Genomic DNA, 17,513 nt, shown 5'->3' with positions numbered 1-17,513 from the left:
GAGAATATGGTAAAATAAAACAAAAAAGAAAATGTAATTGAATTTAATTTTCAACAAAAATATAGAGTTTGTGGCATTCAAAAATGGACGAAAGATTTAGAGATTTGAAATGTATTTCTGTTGATCTCATCGCGCACACGAAAGGATTATGCAGTTCTATCTGAACTCTATATCTAAGCTAGTCGAGTTTGCATCTATCATGCCTTTAAATGCAAAACCATCTTGCTATAACAAATACAAAAGTTTGCTGATTAATCAAACTTAGCCCGGACTTCAGTTGGAAAAGCTACCTAGTGGAGATCGAGCCGAGAGGAGAGTGGTTACGTTCAATCATCGGACTACTAATGATTCGGCTAAAATGTATGGTTATACCCAGGTCAATTACTCTAAATCGTATCGAGCTTAACTCAGCAGTACAGACTGTTCCTACTATGTTATAAGAAAACTGATGGATGTAAGGGGAAGTTTTGTCTACCTCCAAGATTAATCCATCAAAGCTCAAACATCTAAATTATCAATAAATAAATAAGGAAGCTACAGGTGGGATATGTCTGTCTAGTACCTCACATCCTACCACAAATGGGAAAAAAACCACACAGCACTTAGCAGCTTGCATCACCCAAGAAAGGAGAGCTCTCTCCTAAAGAAGTCAGCTCTTTTCAATATCTCCATGATGCATCTCTATAAAACATGTGAACATTTGAAAAGCTCCAACATCTAAAATTAATGTTGTTCTTCTCCAAACAAAGAAATTTCAACAGAATGTCTGGAGCACCAGATAGCCAGCATTATAACAAACTTTCTTAATTTTCAGGAATACAAATAAATTTGGAAGAAATTGGAACAGAAAAGAAACAATTACTCCACCTTTGCTCGTCCATGTGGGAACATTACTTATAGGTTCCAAGCATGGATTTTCTTCAGTTCATGGGCGATGAGAATCATGCTCCAAGCTTCAACCATGACCACTAAATTTAGAACAGTATCAGAAAAAATAATATGCAAAAGTTGTCTTGTTGCTTAAAAAGAAGACAGGAGAAAGGAACATTATGAGACCAGTGTTTACGTGGAACGACAATGCAGTGGTAATAACTGACGACAATGGCCAAATAGAACATGTTTTTTTCTTGTATATAGAACATATTGATCTGATCGTTCTTGACTAATAAACCAACTAAATGCACAAATGTTCCATTATGACTGAAAGCTGGTGCTTAAGAAAGAAATCAAGACAGATGAGCCATGCATCATGTATTAAATTAGATGGTGTGGTTGGGCATTTGTGTACGTGACTAACAGAAAAGGATGCACTGCAATATTAAAAAAAAAAATGTGATGATTGATCATGATTTGAGAAAAGGAGGAAAAAAGCTTGACAACTTTACAGAAACAATCAGAAAAATTGAAATAGTATACAAACTAAAAGATGGCATCTTGTGCCAGCTACAGAAAGCGTGGTGTGTGCATCAAAATGTGAAGGTAGCAACCAACTGCAGACTGATCGAACGCAACTACAAACACAAATCATGACAATAATGCAGTGAAAACACTGATACAAATTGACAGCTCCATGTAGATCCATTGAAGAAAATCCATCTTGTATTGATTAAACCTCAAGCTATCATCTTGCTCTCTCCACATCCAATAACTGCAATAAACTTGCTATCTCATGACCCTGTTAAGGTCTTCTGTACACTTACTAGGATCTAAAATTCCAATCTTCACTGTCTTTCAGTATCTACAACAAAGTGGAGATACGAATCATTGCGACTAAAACCAAACAGAATTACAAATGGCATTGGCCGTCCTAGATTTCCAGCTAAAATGGCTACTGAACACAATTTTCCCACGACAACAACAGTGAAGACACTCTTCCGAGATGATCAAAATCTCTGATCAATTTGAAACTGTTGGATGAGTAATAGTAATTGGTCCACCAGGCAAAAACTCAAACATGCCAACCATACAGAATCTCTTTCTCTTCAGCATGTTTCCAAACTTCCACTGCAGGAGTTGATAAAGTAGGAAAGGGCATCAACTGTGATAAAAGATAGCACCTCATAAGATTCCATTTAGTACTCGCTGGTAATAATCATATTGCCGTGTTCTCCAAGCATCTAAGCTGCTACTAATCAAGGAAAGCACCAAGGAGACACATTGCTGTTTAAACATATCACAGTTAAAATTCACCAATAACTTGCTAAAACAAGAACATCAAGAGGGCAAAGTCTATGAAATTAGACCTCTTCTGTAAGGCTCAGATGAAACCTCTTCCTCAAATTTTGAATTGTTCGAATTCCTCCCCTAAAGCAAGGAAATCCAGAGTCCTACAGTACAAAAAACCAAGATTTAGGGATTGTAGTGGACTGGTGATGTTCTTGCAGTGAAAATTCAAGAACCATCTATCAAAAGTCATTATCAACATTTAATCTGAGAAGTACACTATTACTAATACGAGCGATTCAAGGTGATTTGGTTCTTAATGTCAATGTTAGGAATTTACAATAGTTAATCCATTTCCTACAACATAACAATGTAAGTTTAATTCAATTTGCACCATAAAGGATTGTCTTGTCTGCTTCAAACTTTTATCTTGGATAGATTTATCAGATTCAGTAGATGATTACCAATATCCTTCTACCTGATCCTTTAGAAGGTTCCAAAATAGCTGGAAATAACCAAAATCTTTATTAGGTATTGAGGCTCGGACCCTTTTTTTTTTTTTTTCCTTTTTGCAGATGTAGAAAGATGTTCATTTAAAAATAGTACAAGCCTTACAGGTTGATATCCACCCAAGAGTTATTATGTTATTAGTCTTTGATGCAGCCAAAAAGCAATATTACACCAACATTTTGATCTCTGCAGACTAATGACTATAGCACAATAATCAGTTGTAAGAGTTTGTGTTGCTAAATGTTTGGCTTTGAAAAGAATTTCTTACTGCGCTTGGTTTGTGCGTTTTCCATTTTCATCTTTTGAAAAACGCGCGTTTCTGAAAAATGGTGTTTGGTTTATATTTTCCATGTCTATTTTCTAAAAAAAATAGATAACATTTTCTGAAAAAATAGAGAATGTCTAAAAGTCATTTTCTATTTTCTAGAAAACGTACGTTTTTTTAGAAAATGAAAATAGAAAACACGCAAACCAAACGCACCCTTAAGTTTTTGCAAAACTTTGCCTTTGAAAATTTGACTTGAAATTTTTGAAAAAGACTTTTCTCTACTCCTTAGACTCATTGGAGTTGGAAACTACGAAGAAGGCACAGAAAGGGGGCAGGTCAGTGCAGGGAAAGGAGGTAATAGAGCATCTCGTGGAAACAAGCCATAAGGTGGATGTGCAAGGCTATGGACAACAAGAAACAGCACAAGAAAACCACAAGAGCCTGGTCAAAAGAGATATGAAAAAGATGCAAAAACAGTTCACCTCTTCTCCTCGCTTACTCACTAGCTGCTAGACGAACACGGCCTCCCTCACTTATTACAAAAATAGTCATTACTAGCAAAGAGGTCCAACATCAAATGAAGTGCAGGATCAGCTCTGATCCAGAACTAACAAAAACAATGACCTACTATTCACTCAAGAATGGTTATTTTTGCTGTTATGGATGTAGTATTATAAATCCATCCTTAGTAGGTATAAAATGCCTAATTCCTTTTTAATATACTTGGCATGTGAGGTCCATGATTCCCTCTAATGAATGCAATCATCTACTTACATTCCTATCCACAACATAGGTCAACAAAGAGAAATGGTACTAGGACTGACTGGTCCAATTGTCTGAAGGATCCTTCCTTGGCTATTCCACCTACAATTCAATATGGACTGGATCATAAAATCAATCTGATACTGATATCTCAATCTCGCCTGAGCTCATAAGTACAATCTAACAACCATAACACATGGACTAGTAAATGTGTTAAATTTAGTAAAAATTGAAAGTGCATAATTTTTTATGGAACTTTATGCTTGAATTGTTAAACGGTCAAGATTAATGCTACATGTAAAAATTAACCTATTTTTAAGAATTTAATCCATATATTTTAAGTAGATGACTAAGAACCAAAAAAAATAAATTGAAAAGCTTCTTAAACTTTTTTTTTTTAATTTATGACACAAGGTTGCCAAGCTCAGTTACCACAAATTCATGTTAATAGCAGTTGGAGAAGGAATAGATAAATCGCTGTCAAGAATAATCAAGGAATTCTTTGACAGGAAAATTAACATGATCCACATATCAATAAAATTCCAACATGATAAAATGCCAATTTAAACATTAGGAACTTTTAGAATTAATCACGTCTTGCTTTAGGATGTTTAAACTTATTTTACAAAACACTTATCTAATAGAACCACTCATGCTTTCTTGAGAACTAAAAAAACACAAAATATATATATTTTTTTTCATGGAGTAGAGGATAGGAGAACAGAAGTTTCAGAAAAAAATGCAGAAAATAAGGAGCAACAAAAAGAAGAATCACTTTAAAGTAAATTGATATTTATGTGAACAAAATAACAAATCAAGCTGTGATATATATCAGAACTAGGTCATATTACCTGCATCATCTCCACAAGAAGAATTATACGCTCTGCATGTTTACGGCAAGTGAGAAAACCTTGGATGCATAGCACCTGAAGAGGGCATGTAATGAATTAAAAACAACTACAGTTGTAAAGGCTACCAGAAAAGGAAAAAGGATTGCTACCTTAAAATAATCAAAGAACTCACTAGGAGTTCCTTCGGCATCTGAGTCCATCACCTAGCATCAGATTATCATACAACAATTTGATAAACCCATCCACCAAAGTATAATTTAACCACATACAAAAAAATGCTATGAGGACATAACTAAATCCTTTAATCTAACCTCAAGAAGTTCACGAGTTAATTTAAATGGTGCGCTCTCAAAATTGACACCACCAGGAGAGTTGGACAGCATGAAACCAAAATCAATGTGAATAATATGCCCTTCTTCATCCAGTAAGATATTACCATTGTGTCTGTCTTTCACCTACACAATCATAGTCATAATAGTTTATCCAAATAACTTCAAACTTCTAACAGTTGAGTTAAAACCACAAGCATAAAACCAGAAGAACTTTACAAAGTTGAACTAAAAAAGTACCTGAAGCAAGAAGCATAAGATGGAATATCCTGCCATGCTCTCAACAAAATTTCTCTGTCAAAGAATCAAACAGGAGTAGCATATTAAGTATTATTTTCTAAAAAGAGAATCCAGTAATGAATTATAAATTAAACTATGGGCAGAAATAACAGTGATATATATGCCCCACAAATAGAACAAAAAGGATTGTACATAAATCGTATAGCCAGATCTTTGTCCTCGAAGCTCTAGGAACCCTTTCCAGAGTGGTTAGAGAAGAAGATTAAGTTCATCTGAATTGCTTTTCATAAGTTGATCCCTTTCATCTTTGGTCAAAATGCTGGTAGATCAGTGAAGGTGTTCCTAAGATCAAAACTAGACCCATGCCAACCATCCTCTTTTGGAGGTGAACTTACAAAATGCTCAGAGTTGAGAACAAGGCAAGTTAGAAGGCAAGATCCTCTATAAAAAAAGGTGAAAAGTTCTTTTCTTTATAGTCCGAGACGCACATTAGTGCCTGGTTGTTAGCATGTTAGCTGTGGTGCACGCATGGCATTACTTCATTAAGGTTCTTGATGGTCCACCAAGATTGTTGCCACAAATTAAGTCTTTTATCCTTTTTGATTCCTCTCTCTCCTTATCAAAAGACATGCATCATCTTCTCGTGCTCAAACACATTACAGGGAAAATTTACCAATGGAAGTGATCCCCCCTTCCATATTTTGTTTTACAAGAATGGTGTAAAACCGAATACAAGATCTTCACTTCCACTCTATACTTGATTACTATCTTCTCCATCTACTCTCTTTCCTATGCAAACGAAAGTCACTTTTCCTTACCTCATTATTGCTAATGTTTAGGTCTACACTAGGTGAAAGCATTTGGTACATTTTTCTCCGCTTACTTTCCTCTCAGACACAACTGAAGTAAACCAGCAATATTTCCTCTACTCAACTAGCTGAGATTATTGGCTTGCGACCATGAGTGGCAGTATCCGTATTGGTATCCATATCAGAAATTCAGAAAAACGAAGTGTTGATTGTATCAAATCAGTGGGATAGAAATTGATATTAAAAAATTAATAAATATAGAAATAAAAACATAGAGAAAGAACAAATAACAATATTTACTAAATAAACAAAAAAATAGCACTTATTTAATTTAATTTTAATTATTTTATTCTCATTAATTAATTTAAAATTTGATTGACATTAACCAAGCTAAGGAAATCCATTAATTTAATTCATTAATTAAAAATCTATTATTTAGTTTAATTAATAAAGTTATATAAAGTGAACTAATTTTATTAATAAAAGTATTTAAATAGATAAATGTAAATAAAACTTAACTGGTCTAAATTAAATAATTTTAATTTTTAAAATTAAATATTATTTAAATTTAATAAAATTAAAAGTAATTAATATATTTAGAAATTATTTAATCCTCAAATTCATTAACAATAATTAAATATACAAATAATACATGGGACCATTAATTAATATACTTATTAACTTATCACCTCATGACTTTGTCCCAAGTCCCAAAATTTGAGCTCACAGATGAAGACCTCATGATGATGTGTCTTTCTCCTCGAGAATTTCCAAGATGAGATCAATCTTCTATGCAAAGAGCACTGAAAGTCACCACCTACTTCCTCTCAAATGCTTATTTGAAATATTATTGTATAAAATTAATTTTATTTATTTAATAATGTTAATAAATATGCAAATAAATGTTGGAATAGAATTTGAAGGGCTAGAAGTAATATAATTTGTTAGTTAATAATAGAAATTGTTTTAAAATTTTAAAAATTAAATAAGATATTTAATAGGATAGGCCTCACTGCTTAGCTTTATATATATAGCCATTAGTCATACATATTTAAAATTGTGAATATAATGATTCAATTATTACAAATTATTAAAATAATAGAGTGTCCTGATTAATAATAAGACAATATGAAAAGTATTAATAAGATGGTACTGTATTAATTATACAATTAATAGTTATTAATATTGAAAAGCAGAAAAGGAATTATTATGTTTCCGTGAATTGCAAATGTCCTATGTTGAAGCCTCTTTCGCAACTCGTTGTAACCAAACTAAAAAGCCCGTGACCTCACTAATCCACTCTAACAACTTACCTGAGTCCACCAGCATTGCCAATGTCACTCGAATCCACCACCAATCCGTCAAACAATGTCCCCTAAAACTTCAATAGTTTTGATTCTTCTCCAACAGATAAAGTATGTCTTTTCTCTTTAATATAAGTCAATTTATAGTCTTTCTTGCCTCTTCTTCCCCCTTCCTGAAACTGCAAAATCATTCCTCGCTTCACGTGTTAAATTCATCAGATTTGTTTGGTTTTTATCTGTGCCAACCAAGATAAAGCAGAATATCACCCGACTCGACTTATATGGATAGCATTGTTCTGACATCAACAATAAAGTGACTTTATGTCACTCTGCTCTATGCTGACCATTCAGTGGAACACAAATTTTTGTCTGTGCTACAACACATAATTTGAAATTTAATCCATGATCACAATAGCTCTTAAAAAGGACACTTCAAACAAAGGAGATCCAAAGAGACTAGTCTAAGTTCTAATGGCTATGATACAATTTACATTTGTTTGAAGTTCGCTAGTGTCGATCTTCCATCTTGTTTGAAGTGTTTTAGCTTAGGTGGAGGTGCCTCTCTAACTACTTGTAATTGTAGCTAGGTTGAATCAAAACAACGTCAGTCATCCTCTGCCATAAGGTAGGCTTGCCAAATGCTCAAAACTTGGAATGGGTAAAAGGTGAACACATCTAGAAAAGACAAAAAAATTTCCTCCACAATAGTTATCCACATAGCACAATGTGACTGGCTTTGATTGTTGCCCTCAATATTAAACCTTTTATCATTTTTATTTCCTTCTTTCCAAAGTCATATGCCATCGTTTTATATGCAAGTAGATTACAAGGTAACTTTGCCGGGAAATGCAAAGAACCTAACATTTGAGTTAGGAATTTCAAAACACAAATTATAAAAGATGGGATTCCATTATTTGGAAATCAAAACTGAAGTTGTAGCATTGTAGCCCTAAGACTTCTCCAATAGATAATAAAAAAAGTTCAAAATGAATAATGGCATAATAAAAATTTGTCATGAGTCTTGAGAAAAAATGTGGCTTATAACATGCTTTGGCTTACGTGATTGTTGATATAACGATTTTAAGAATGTTATATTATTCCAATCTCGATAATGAACCAAGCAAATAACCGAGACACACTAATTACCTGGGCAAGCTTGAAATTTGGCGAATTTTCTTCATATTTGGCTATGAAAAATTCACGCAAACTTGAGATATTTGGGAATCTACTTTTTATTGAATGAATTGAGGCCTGTAAAAGGGGGATTCGATATTATAAATAAAAATTAATGCATATGAAAGGAACAAAGGAGCAATAATAAATAGTAAATAAGAAGGAGAACCACCGTATCTGGGATTGTCTCAATTAATGCTGTATAAGAAGATGTAACAAGAACCTCATAAGGTCTTAACCACAGTGGGAGGCCTGCTTCTTGATATATGTCTGACATAATAAAAACAAGGACATTCTAGTTAAGGATCAAAAATCTTATAAAAAGGAAATACAATATGAAAAAAAAAAAAATGATGCAATCATCTCCTTAGCAAAGCCATCCTTGTACAAAACTTATTTGGTACACAGAATGATTTGTTTAAAATCTTACCTAATAATGCAATCAATCCATAATAATAAAACAGGTATCATCAAAGAAAGTACATGACCACAAGCTCATCATCACGAAAAAAAAAGATTACACAGTTCCTTAAGCAATCAGTAATAAATCAAATAAAGTAAACAAAGAACAATATGTTTCTTATTTATTGATGAGAATCTTACTTAGTAAAGCCTAACCATAGGTTAATAATGACTGTGTATAAATGCACAATCTTAAAGAAAATAACATAACAATTGAAAATTTAAAAAGAAGGTGAAAAAACCACCAGAAACTTTTGTGCTGAATGTAAGAGTAACCAATGGTGAAAAAAAAACTAAGCATTTTTAATTACCATATAAATGTGAAACTAGCTGTACAGCTAAGTGCTCTTGTCTGCAATCATCTCCGCTCTTCACAATTATCTGTTTTGTTGAAGTGATGAATTAGGAATGAGTGGTGAACATCTAATGTCTTGTAAAACATCAACTTTTCCAAAAATAAATATATCAATCAAAGGTAATAATTGACACTATTCAACCCGTTGTTAAATCTTCAAGTTGCAAAATTCATCATTGATTTGAACCTAGTAGTTTTTAAGCAAACTATCAAATATTCATATAGTATATCAGCCACTCAAAGCAAGGTAAAATTGGATACAATAGACCCTTCCTCGGAACCCCGCATTGGCGGGAGCTTCATGCACCAGCCACTCAAAGGGCAATATAGTATGTTGAGACACTTTGGCTAAAATCAAGAATCTATAGATTAACAACTTAATCTTTTGGAAGTAAAGCTTAATTAACCTTAACATACTAGCAATTCAGGTACTGAATTCAAGTGTTTGTCACGGTCTAAATTATTCAATAAGGTATTAAGTGTCCACTTGGAGCATAGTATCCAACTCAGTTACAAGGGGAGTAGATAAAGAGTCCAAACTATTAGATATCAGGACATTAGTTTAAGGTTCATCCCACTTATTAGTTTTGAATTAATACTTGCTTAATGGCCCATGATGAACCTGTTCATACAAAGAATTGCAAAAAAAATTGTGGTACATAGAAACCAAACATGTGAACTAAAAATCGAAGTAATAAAAAAAGCTGCAAACATATAAGTGTCACTTCATATTAACATAGACAAAAGATCGAATTTGTTAACAAACCATTGAAATAGAGGTTGAGCCAGTCAATATTGTTAAGCCGTAAAGATGTAATCCACCAAAAAAGAATGCAAAAAAATGCCTCTTTGAGCATTAAAAAAAGCACAATTGTAATAAACTTGATTCACTATAACAGAGGTAAAACAATGGCCCTTCGAAGTCAAATTTTGCCTGTAAGCTCCATTGTAAAACCTGCATTAGAGCTGGTGATCAGATGAAAAAAAATGAAAAAAGAGGGGATATTCACCGATCGCAAGTCCCAACCCGGTAACATCCCAAATGCTGATGACCTTCGGATTCTCTCTTTCTTCACCTCCCAAAGTTCACCAGACAATGCATCACTAGGTTTTGGAGTGCCACCATTCACCAACTGCTGTGAAAACAGATACAGACTTCATTAAGATGATCAGCATGTAAAAACTGAAATAACACAACAAAAATGTAATTACCTTTGGTTCTAAATCCCGGGGATCCTGAGCAATTCCCTTCACAGGAAGTCCAAGGGGAGCCTGTCCCTTAGCTGCTGCAGCCTACCAAGGATGGAATGAAAATATATCATTAAGTTCTCAAGCTTGAAATTCGATATGGTGACTACAGATAACCCAGTAGAACCACAAGCTCACAAGGATAGTTATGAGTAATGATGCACTATTTATTCCTTAATAAAGTGGAAATAGCATAGCTAATAAAGGGCATGGAACAAAACTAAGTCATGACAATATCAAATATCATGAAAATTAATTGTTTGCCACAAGTAGGCCCATAAAATAGTTGGCCTATATTTCTGATCAGCAATAAACAGCCAAAACTACTCCTATAGCAATATGTTTCACTTACAGGCCCACCTTTACTTCCTCAATAGCAATTGTGCTTGGAACTCGACGATGGTCTTTTGAAGTTGACGGCACTTGATCATCTACATCATCCATGTTAACCCCAGGGACTGCAGAAAGATTGATAGTAATCCACTCTAGGTTTTTATTGGTGACAGACACTGACTTATCAGCTATATCTTCCATGCTTTCTGTATCTTGTTGAATCTTCCTTCCCAAGCCAATTTCTTGATTAGGTTTTAAGTGGTCTACCAACTTTTTCTCCACAGATAAACTTACATGGACATATTTCACTTTTGCTTCCCATAATCGAGTCATTGCTTGGTCAATTGCCTGAGAAGTTGACTTTAACATCCCATCACCATTATAATTATAGGTATCGCTCTGACTCCACAAAGGATATGCCCATGGTGGAGGTTTTGGCAATTGTGCATCACCGTTGGCTAAGGGAATCCCTCCTCTTGAGAGCTTTTGAGCATCAGAAGTTGCCTTTGTACGACTATGGAAAAAAAAAAAGAGAAAACAATGTTTATCATAACTGTGATGAATGCAAAAACATGACCTATACTCTCATATCTGTCATTTAGCAATTACCCATACAAATGTATATCTGAAAAGAGTCAGTACAACAATCAAGTCATCAACTAAACTTCTGAATGAAAAGACACTGAAATCTAGCTTTAACTATCACACATGACAATGAATGCAAACCATTTCAAATTTGATCATTAAAACTTCAAAGGTTCATTTACCTGGGTGTTTCACATTTCAAGACTTCAACACATATTAGGTAAGGAGCCTTCTCCCTGGAATTTAGGAGAACAGCTTCGTCTTCAGGTATATTAACCACCCGGAACATTCCCTTTCCCATGGGAAAGCACACGCCTAAGAAAAAAGTTCAGACCCTTAAGAGTTGAATCAAGAAAATAGCATAGACCAGAGTGCATTAGTGGTAACCAAATAATCCAGATAAAAAATATATGAGCACAGTGGTAAAAGATTGTGTGATCAAGCCAATTATTGCGCTTGTGTGTGAATATTCAGTTTATATAAGAGTTCCTTTACACCTGTTCACCATGAAACATACTATCTATATAGAGAGAGAGAGAGAGAAAATTTTGAACACTTGTGAGCAGCACTCGTTAACATTCATTGATAAAGCTCCTAAATAGTTACAAAGACTTGTTTAAAAGCATGTGTAAACTCGTTAGCATTCATTAATAAAGCTCATAAATAGTTACAAAGACTTGTTTAAAAGCATGTCTAATGCTCATTTTTGGTCTCTCTCTCTCTCTCTCTCTCACACACACACACACACACATATATATATAACAATTGTATATTATATATTTATGATTGTATTTTTGACATTTTTAGATGTCTAATAAATTTTTTAATAAACACAGTGTTCTAAAAATTGGCCTAGACGTTAGGCGCTAGTCAGCCACACCGAAAACATGTTAGTCGGCTAGCCTAGGCGCCTAGGTGGGATTAGGCAACCCTTGGTGCCGACTAAACGGACGAATCGGCTAGGCACGGCAGAAATAGTGCAAGGTTTTCATGATTATTTTTAGTTTAGGCGTTTAAATTTAAAGCCCGATTAAAAAAACAGAAATATAACTTTTTATTTTGTATTGGGCTTAAGTTTTATAAGCCCTAAACTTTTGTCCAAAAAGAAATTTGTTGGGTTGCCCTAGCGGTTAGCGCCAAACTTCATCGTCATCGTACTAAGAAACCAGAGCTGGAGAAATTAGAGCAAATGAAAAAGCTCACATTTCTGAGAAATCAAAGAGTTAAAAGGCTGGAGAAATTGAATTGAAGAAAAATTTATTATCTGATATTTCCTCAATTGAGCGACTTGGAAGTGATTAAATTGAAGATTGGCCAAAGGCTCATCCTTTGGAAACGTCATTTCATCATACAACCCAGAAGAAGCTAGAGTGAGAGACCTCACAAGGATGATTTTGCATCAGAAGAAGAAGGGGAGGATCATAATGATGATATTGAGCTTGTGTTCGATGAAGAATAAGTTGTTAAAAATTATGGAGTAGAATAAATTTGTGATATTTTATTAGTTCTGTAATTTTAAACTCATTTTAAATTTGATATTATTGTGTTGGACTTATAAAATGTGATTTATTATGTAATTTATGTTGATACCGTGGAATCCGCCTCATGGCGCCTAGTCCCCGCCTAAGCGGCCTAGGCGTTAGGCGCTAATTTGCCGCCCGACTAGCGCCTAGAGAATTTTAGAACCTTGAATAAACATGGTTAAACACGACTTTGAAATAGGTCCATATCGAGCAAATCCCAAACTTGTTGGTTTTTTCTAATAACCAACCTTAAACACAAGCAAACTCGACTCCAATAGGCTCATTGTAGCTCTCAATTAATCAGCAAGTTCTCGATTAATCAGCAAGTTCTAGCACTGACAACAATCACTGAATAAGTGTTAAATCATTAAGTAAGAATTGTTTAAACACCAGCTTTTAGATCAAGGATATTTTTGGCAAATAGCAGTAACAATAGTATCCGAGGTGAATAATAACTTCGTATACAGGCTAAAAGCTCAAAATTGAGTCATAATTTGATACAGACTCAAAAATAGTCTATGAAATGTAGAGATGATGATATCTTTCATTTGATAAAAAGGTCAGGAGAAAAGATATTAAGTGATTTACCTCCATTTTTTTGGGCCTCAGCAACATGTGAGTTGATCTCAGTAAGAGACTGAGAACAAATAAAAAAGCATTGCTCAGGAGATAGAATCTCAAAAATGTTGTGGCACAAAATATGAAAGGCAAAATAATCTAACCTCTCGAAGAGCAATTTTTCGATCTTCATTAGGATATATATCAATTAGTCCATAAGATGTATCACATAATGACTGAACAAACTCCAGTGAAGCATGATAAGAACCTTTCCGACTTTCTGATATCACATTATTAGGTAAAGGTGGTTTTCTATGCCCCTTTTCATTATGCTGTCTTGGAGAACCAGGGCATTTCTGCAATAAATAAATATGACTAGTAAACAAGCAGCAAGCTAGCCTAACAAAAAGTAACGTGATACAAAATCACCTAAGGCATCAATTGAGAGCATAGATATAAAAGTTGCTTAGCAATACAAATATAACAATTTGCACAAGTGTGTATAAATAAATCAGAAATTTCTAACAAATTATTTATTAGTTGATCATTCTTCATGTAGTGTCAATTTATGAACAACTAACCTAATACAGAGGATTGAGAGAGGAAAAAATCAAATGTATAAAACAAGGAAAAGTGAAATTAACGTTTCCTGTTTACTATATCCTTAAAAAAAAGAAATCTTCTATAGCTGCTTCTGGTGTAGAATTTAAAATATACGATTTTTTGGATAAAGGCTTCTTTAGAAAATAAAAACAATGCTTCTGAAAAGGCACAAATATACTTGGTAGCAAAATACTTGATCAAAAATTATCAAGACCTCCTACTATTAGATGTATAGACCAAGCTTAAGTCAGTGGTACCTACCTAAAAATATCTGCTCATTTGGTATTTCTGCTTTCACTGTCTAAGAAAATAAAATGTGAAATGAAATGTATGATATGCCAAAAAAACTATAAATTGATATAGAATGATCATAAAAGGTCACATACACTAACTTATGAACAGCTTTTGCCTTTTGATGAGACAAGGCTTTGGGTTTTGATCATATTTTTATAAATTGCGATAGTCAGGTAAGTATATTAGCACTTTTAAAATCCTCAAAATTTTAGTTGAATAGCAAGTTGTTATATGCAATAAGTGTCGCTCGAGCTAGTAAAGTTTAGCAAGTTTACTGAGAAAGGAAGCCAACTTTGGTATGAAATCAAATAGTTCAACTTCATGAAAGGCAAATAACTTGTTAAACAGCATAAAAATTAGTGAAAAAATTAACCCAACAATTACCTCCTTCTGGATCTTCGAACTGAGTAACTCAGAATCTTCTATAGAACGTTCTCGGTCCCTGAACAACCGCCGGAAGAAACTTTCTGTTCCAGGACTGTTCTCAAAAGAACCATTATCACTGGTACTTGAAACCTTTGTTTCATCAGGATGGATCCGGAACAACCGACGAAATGACAAAATCTCAGAGGTCTCTCGTTCTTCCAATGTCTCGCTATCCTTGTTTTCTTCCTCATTTCGGTCATGGCCATCAACTTTCTTGTCATCATGCTTCTCCTTGAAAAACCTGCGAAAGAAACCCTCCTTTTCTCTTTCCTCCACACTTGTACTGACTTTGTCATCGCCATGATTATCATGCCCAACAACCCTTTTTTCTTCACTCTTGTCCTTGAAAAGTCTACGAAAGATACTATCATCCTCAATGCTTTTCTTGGAGTTCTCTTCCTCTTCATTCCTATTAGGCCATCCTTCTTTCTTTTCTTCACTCTTTTCTTTGAAAAGCCTACGGAAGAAACTATCTTTATCGTCCTTCTCCAAACTCCTACGGACCTTCTCCTTCTGCCCGTCTCCAGCATGCCCACTGTCCTCATCATTCTTATCCTTAAGAATCTTAAGGAAAAAATTCTCCTTCTCCTCTTCCTGAACAATCTCATTATGTTTCTCTTTGTCCAAACTCCTCTCAGGCCCACTATCTTTCTTCTCTTCATGTTTTTCTTTGAAAAGTCTACGAAAAAAATTTTCCTTCTCATCAACCTCAATATTCTCACTAACCTTGTCTTCCTCTTTATTCCTAGTAATTCCACCATCTTTATTCTCCTCATTCTTGTCTTTAAAAATCCTACGCATAAAACCCTCCTTCTCGTCGTCCTCCCCCAGCTTCTCGTCTTTATCACGAAATAATCTCTTCAAAAAACCCTCTGAGCTAGAGGTCAGCTCCCCATCATCATCCTTGCTATCTCTAAGAAGCCTTCTAAAGAATCCATCTTTGTCCGTGTCTTCCTCTTTGTCTTTGCTAAGAAGCCTTTTCAAGAACCCTTCTTTTTCCGGCTCCTCATCCTTCTCTATAGACTTTCTAAAGAACAATGCATCCCGTACTTTTGGCCCCGGAATGAGCTTTTTTAACAGCTTGTTTTCCTCTGAAGTACCATCAGTACTGCTGTTGACTCGGCCGCTCTCATCAAACAAGTGATTGGAACCCAACGTCGGTGATGACGCCAATGACAATAGCTTCTGCTTAGATGATAATATACGATTGAGTACAGGGTTGTTCCTGGGGCTAGATGGAATGGTAGGAGGGGGCGGTGGAGGTAGAACCAAAGGCGGCCACTCACCCATCAAAGTGGCGGCAATCTGACATTTCTCCTGGATCCGGCTGATCCCCTCGTTGTCTTCAGAGTCCTCTAGCTCCGCCATGAGGAACCAGTGCACCTTAAGGGCGATCCAGAGGGACTTGGAGCACGTATCAATGACGAACCTGTCAAGCGACGGGCTCGGCTTGTGGACGAGCATGTAGCAGATCTGGAAAAGGTAGCTCTCGATTCCCGTAAGAGGGAGAGTATACATCCTGTTACAAAGGTAGTCTCGGACGCCGTCATGGTCGTGCTTGTACAGATAGCTCACCGCGATCCACTCGCAGAAGAAAGCCGAATCGAAGAACCGGATCAGCCACCCGTTCTCCCCGCTGGCAACGCCGCTACCCTGTCCGGCGACGGGGCCCGTGCGGGTGATCTCCCTCGGAGACTGATCAAGGCCAAAACTCCTCAATCCCAGAAGCCGCACCATCCTCAATCCACCATCGGATTCCGAACCCTAGCAGCGATCCCAATCAGGTCAAAGGTTCAAAAACCTAGACGCTCGCCCGATCCAAACGGCGGAGAAACCTAGAAACCGAAATTTCCAAAAAAAAACGATCAGAATTCAGCAGGAAATCGATCGCGATAGCCGGAGAAATGAGGCACGAAATCCAGAAACGCCAACAATCATCCAAATAGTAATAATAATTGAATCATCGACAGCGAAGCAAGCGAAATTCAAATTCGAGGATTCAAAAGATCGGCCCTCTTTCTGGATTTTGATTCGCCTCATTATTTTATACCCTAATAATCATATCTACCTTTTCCTCCAGTGGCGTCGTCGGCGAGCGGAAGAGGCGCAAGCGTGGCTACTGGCCGATCTTCAGCTAGATCAGACCAAGAGGCCTCCTTGCACTTCCCCTCGCTTCATCACACGTGGACGCGGTTCCCTGTCCCGATCCTCTTCTCTATTGGCTAACGGCCGCCAATTGTATAAGACTACTCTGCAGTGGATCTGAAACCGACCGAAATTCAGCCGCCAATGCAATGCCGGTTTGATGGAGCATTATAAAATGGTACTAGATTCTGATCCTGGCCGTTGATGGGGGGTGGGCAAAAGAGTGGAAAAACATTTTCCTTACAAGGAAACACATGGTGGGGTTTTTTCTCCCCATTGCACTGCCCGATGAATTTGAAGCCAAGTGGTATTCCATTTCGGTATCACCCAAGGAAAAAAAACACAAATGGTCCTCTTCCCTTAAGAGAAACAGTGTTATCACCCCGGATAATAATACAGCACGTCAGTCTAGCTTCAACTAATTAATAAATTAATAGATAATTAATTGAATGTCTGATTTTTATCGTGCAAAGGATCATTATTATGATGTAATGATAGAATATTTAGATTATCATTCAGATATCCATAATTCGAACCCAATTATAATGAATTTGTATGAATTTTTTTTCCAA

General features: G+C 35.6%; 1 protein-coding gene across 3 annotated transcripts; it reads right to left on the bottom strand.

The window, feature by feature from the left end:
• Positions 1–1,349: 1,349 nt before the first annotated feature.
• Positions 1,350–17,012, bottom strand: LOC122024774 (phosphatidylinositol 4-kinase beta 1-like). Of its 3 annotated transcripts, XM_042583470.1 has the most exons (17): positions 16,865–17,012; positions 14,755–16,631; positions 13,638–13,829; positions 13,504–13,552; positions 11,575–11,707; positions 10,835–11,321; positions 10,439–10,519; positions 10,237–10,362; positions 9,183–9,252; positions 8,582–8,679; positions 8,383–8,487; positions 5,124–5,177; positions 4,866–5,009; positions 4,704–4,757; positions 4,555–4,629; positions 2,244–2,327; positions 1,350–2,160 (listed from the first exon to the last, which is right to left on the bottom strand). In XM_042583470.1, exons 2-17 carry the CDS (start codon positions 16,531–16,533, stop codon positions 2,059–2,061), a joined length of 3,633 nt encoding a protein of 1,210 aa, XP_042439404.1. In that variant the 5' UTR covers positions 16,534–16,631; positions 16,865–17,012; the 3' UTR covers positions 1,350–2,058. The 3 variants fall into 3 exon arrangements, with proteins under 3 accessions (XP_042439404.1, XP_042439403.1, XP_042439405.1); XM_042583469.1 differs by lacking the exon at positions 16,865–17,012 and having other exon boundaries at positions 14,755–16,839; XM_042583471.1 differs by lacking the exon at positions 16,865–17,012 and having other exon boundaries at positions 10,237–10,359; positions 14,755–16,839.
• Between the last annotated feature and the right edge of the window lie 501 nt (positions 17,013–17,513).

This window comes from Zingiber officinale, chromosome 9B (assembly GCF_018446385.1).
Source record: "Zingiber officinale cultivar Zhangliang chromosome 9B, Zo_v1.1, whole genome shotgun sequence".
NCBI classification, from domain to species: domain Eukaryota; kingdom Viridiplantae; phylum Streptophyta; class Magnoliopsida; order Zingiberales; family Zingiberaceae; genus Zingiber; species Zingiber officinale.
The sequence above is the reverse complement of the archived record's forward strand: the minus strand, read 5'-3'. Positions and strand labels throughout refer to the sequence as shown.

Bases quoted from the DNA above. Each gene is read 5' to 3' on its own strand.
- LOC122024774 (XM_042583470.1), bottom strand. From the start codon at position 16,533: ATGGTGCGGCTTCTGGGATTGAGGAGTTTTGGCCTTGATCAGTCTCCG. The intron at 10,363-10,438 runs GTAATTACATTT...CTGTTTTCACAG, and splicing joins CCCGGGATTTAGAACCAAAG to CAGTTGGTGAATGGTGGCAC. The intron at 8,488-8,581 runs GTGGTTCTCCTT...CCCCTTTTACAG, and splicing joins TTGAGACAATCCCAGATACG to GCCTCAATTCATTCAATAAA.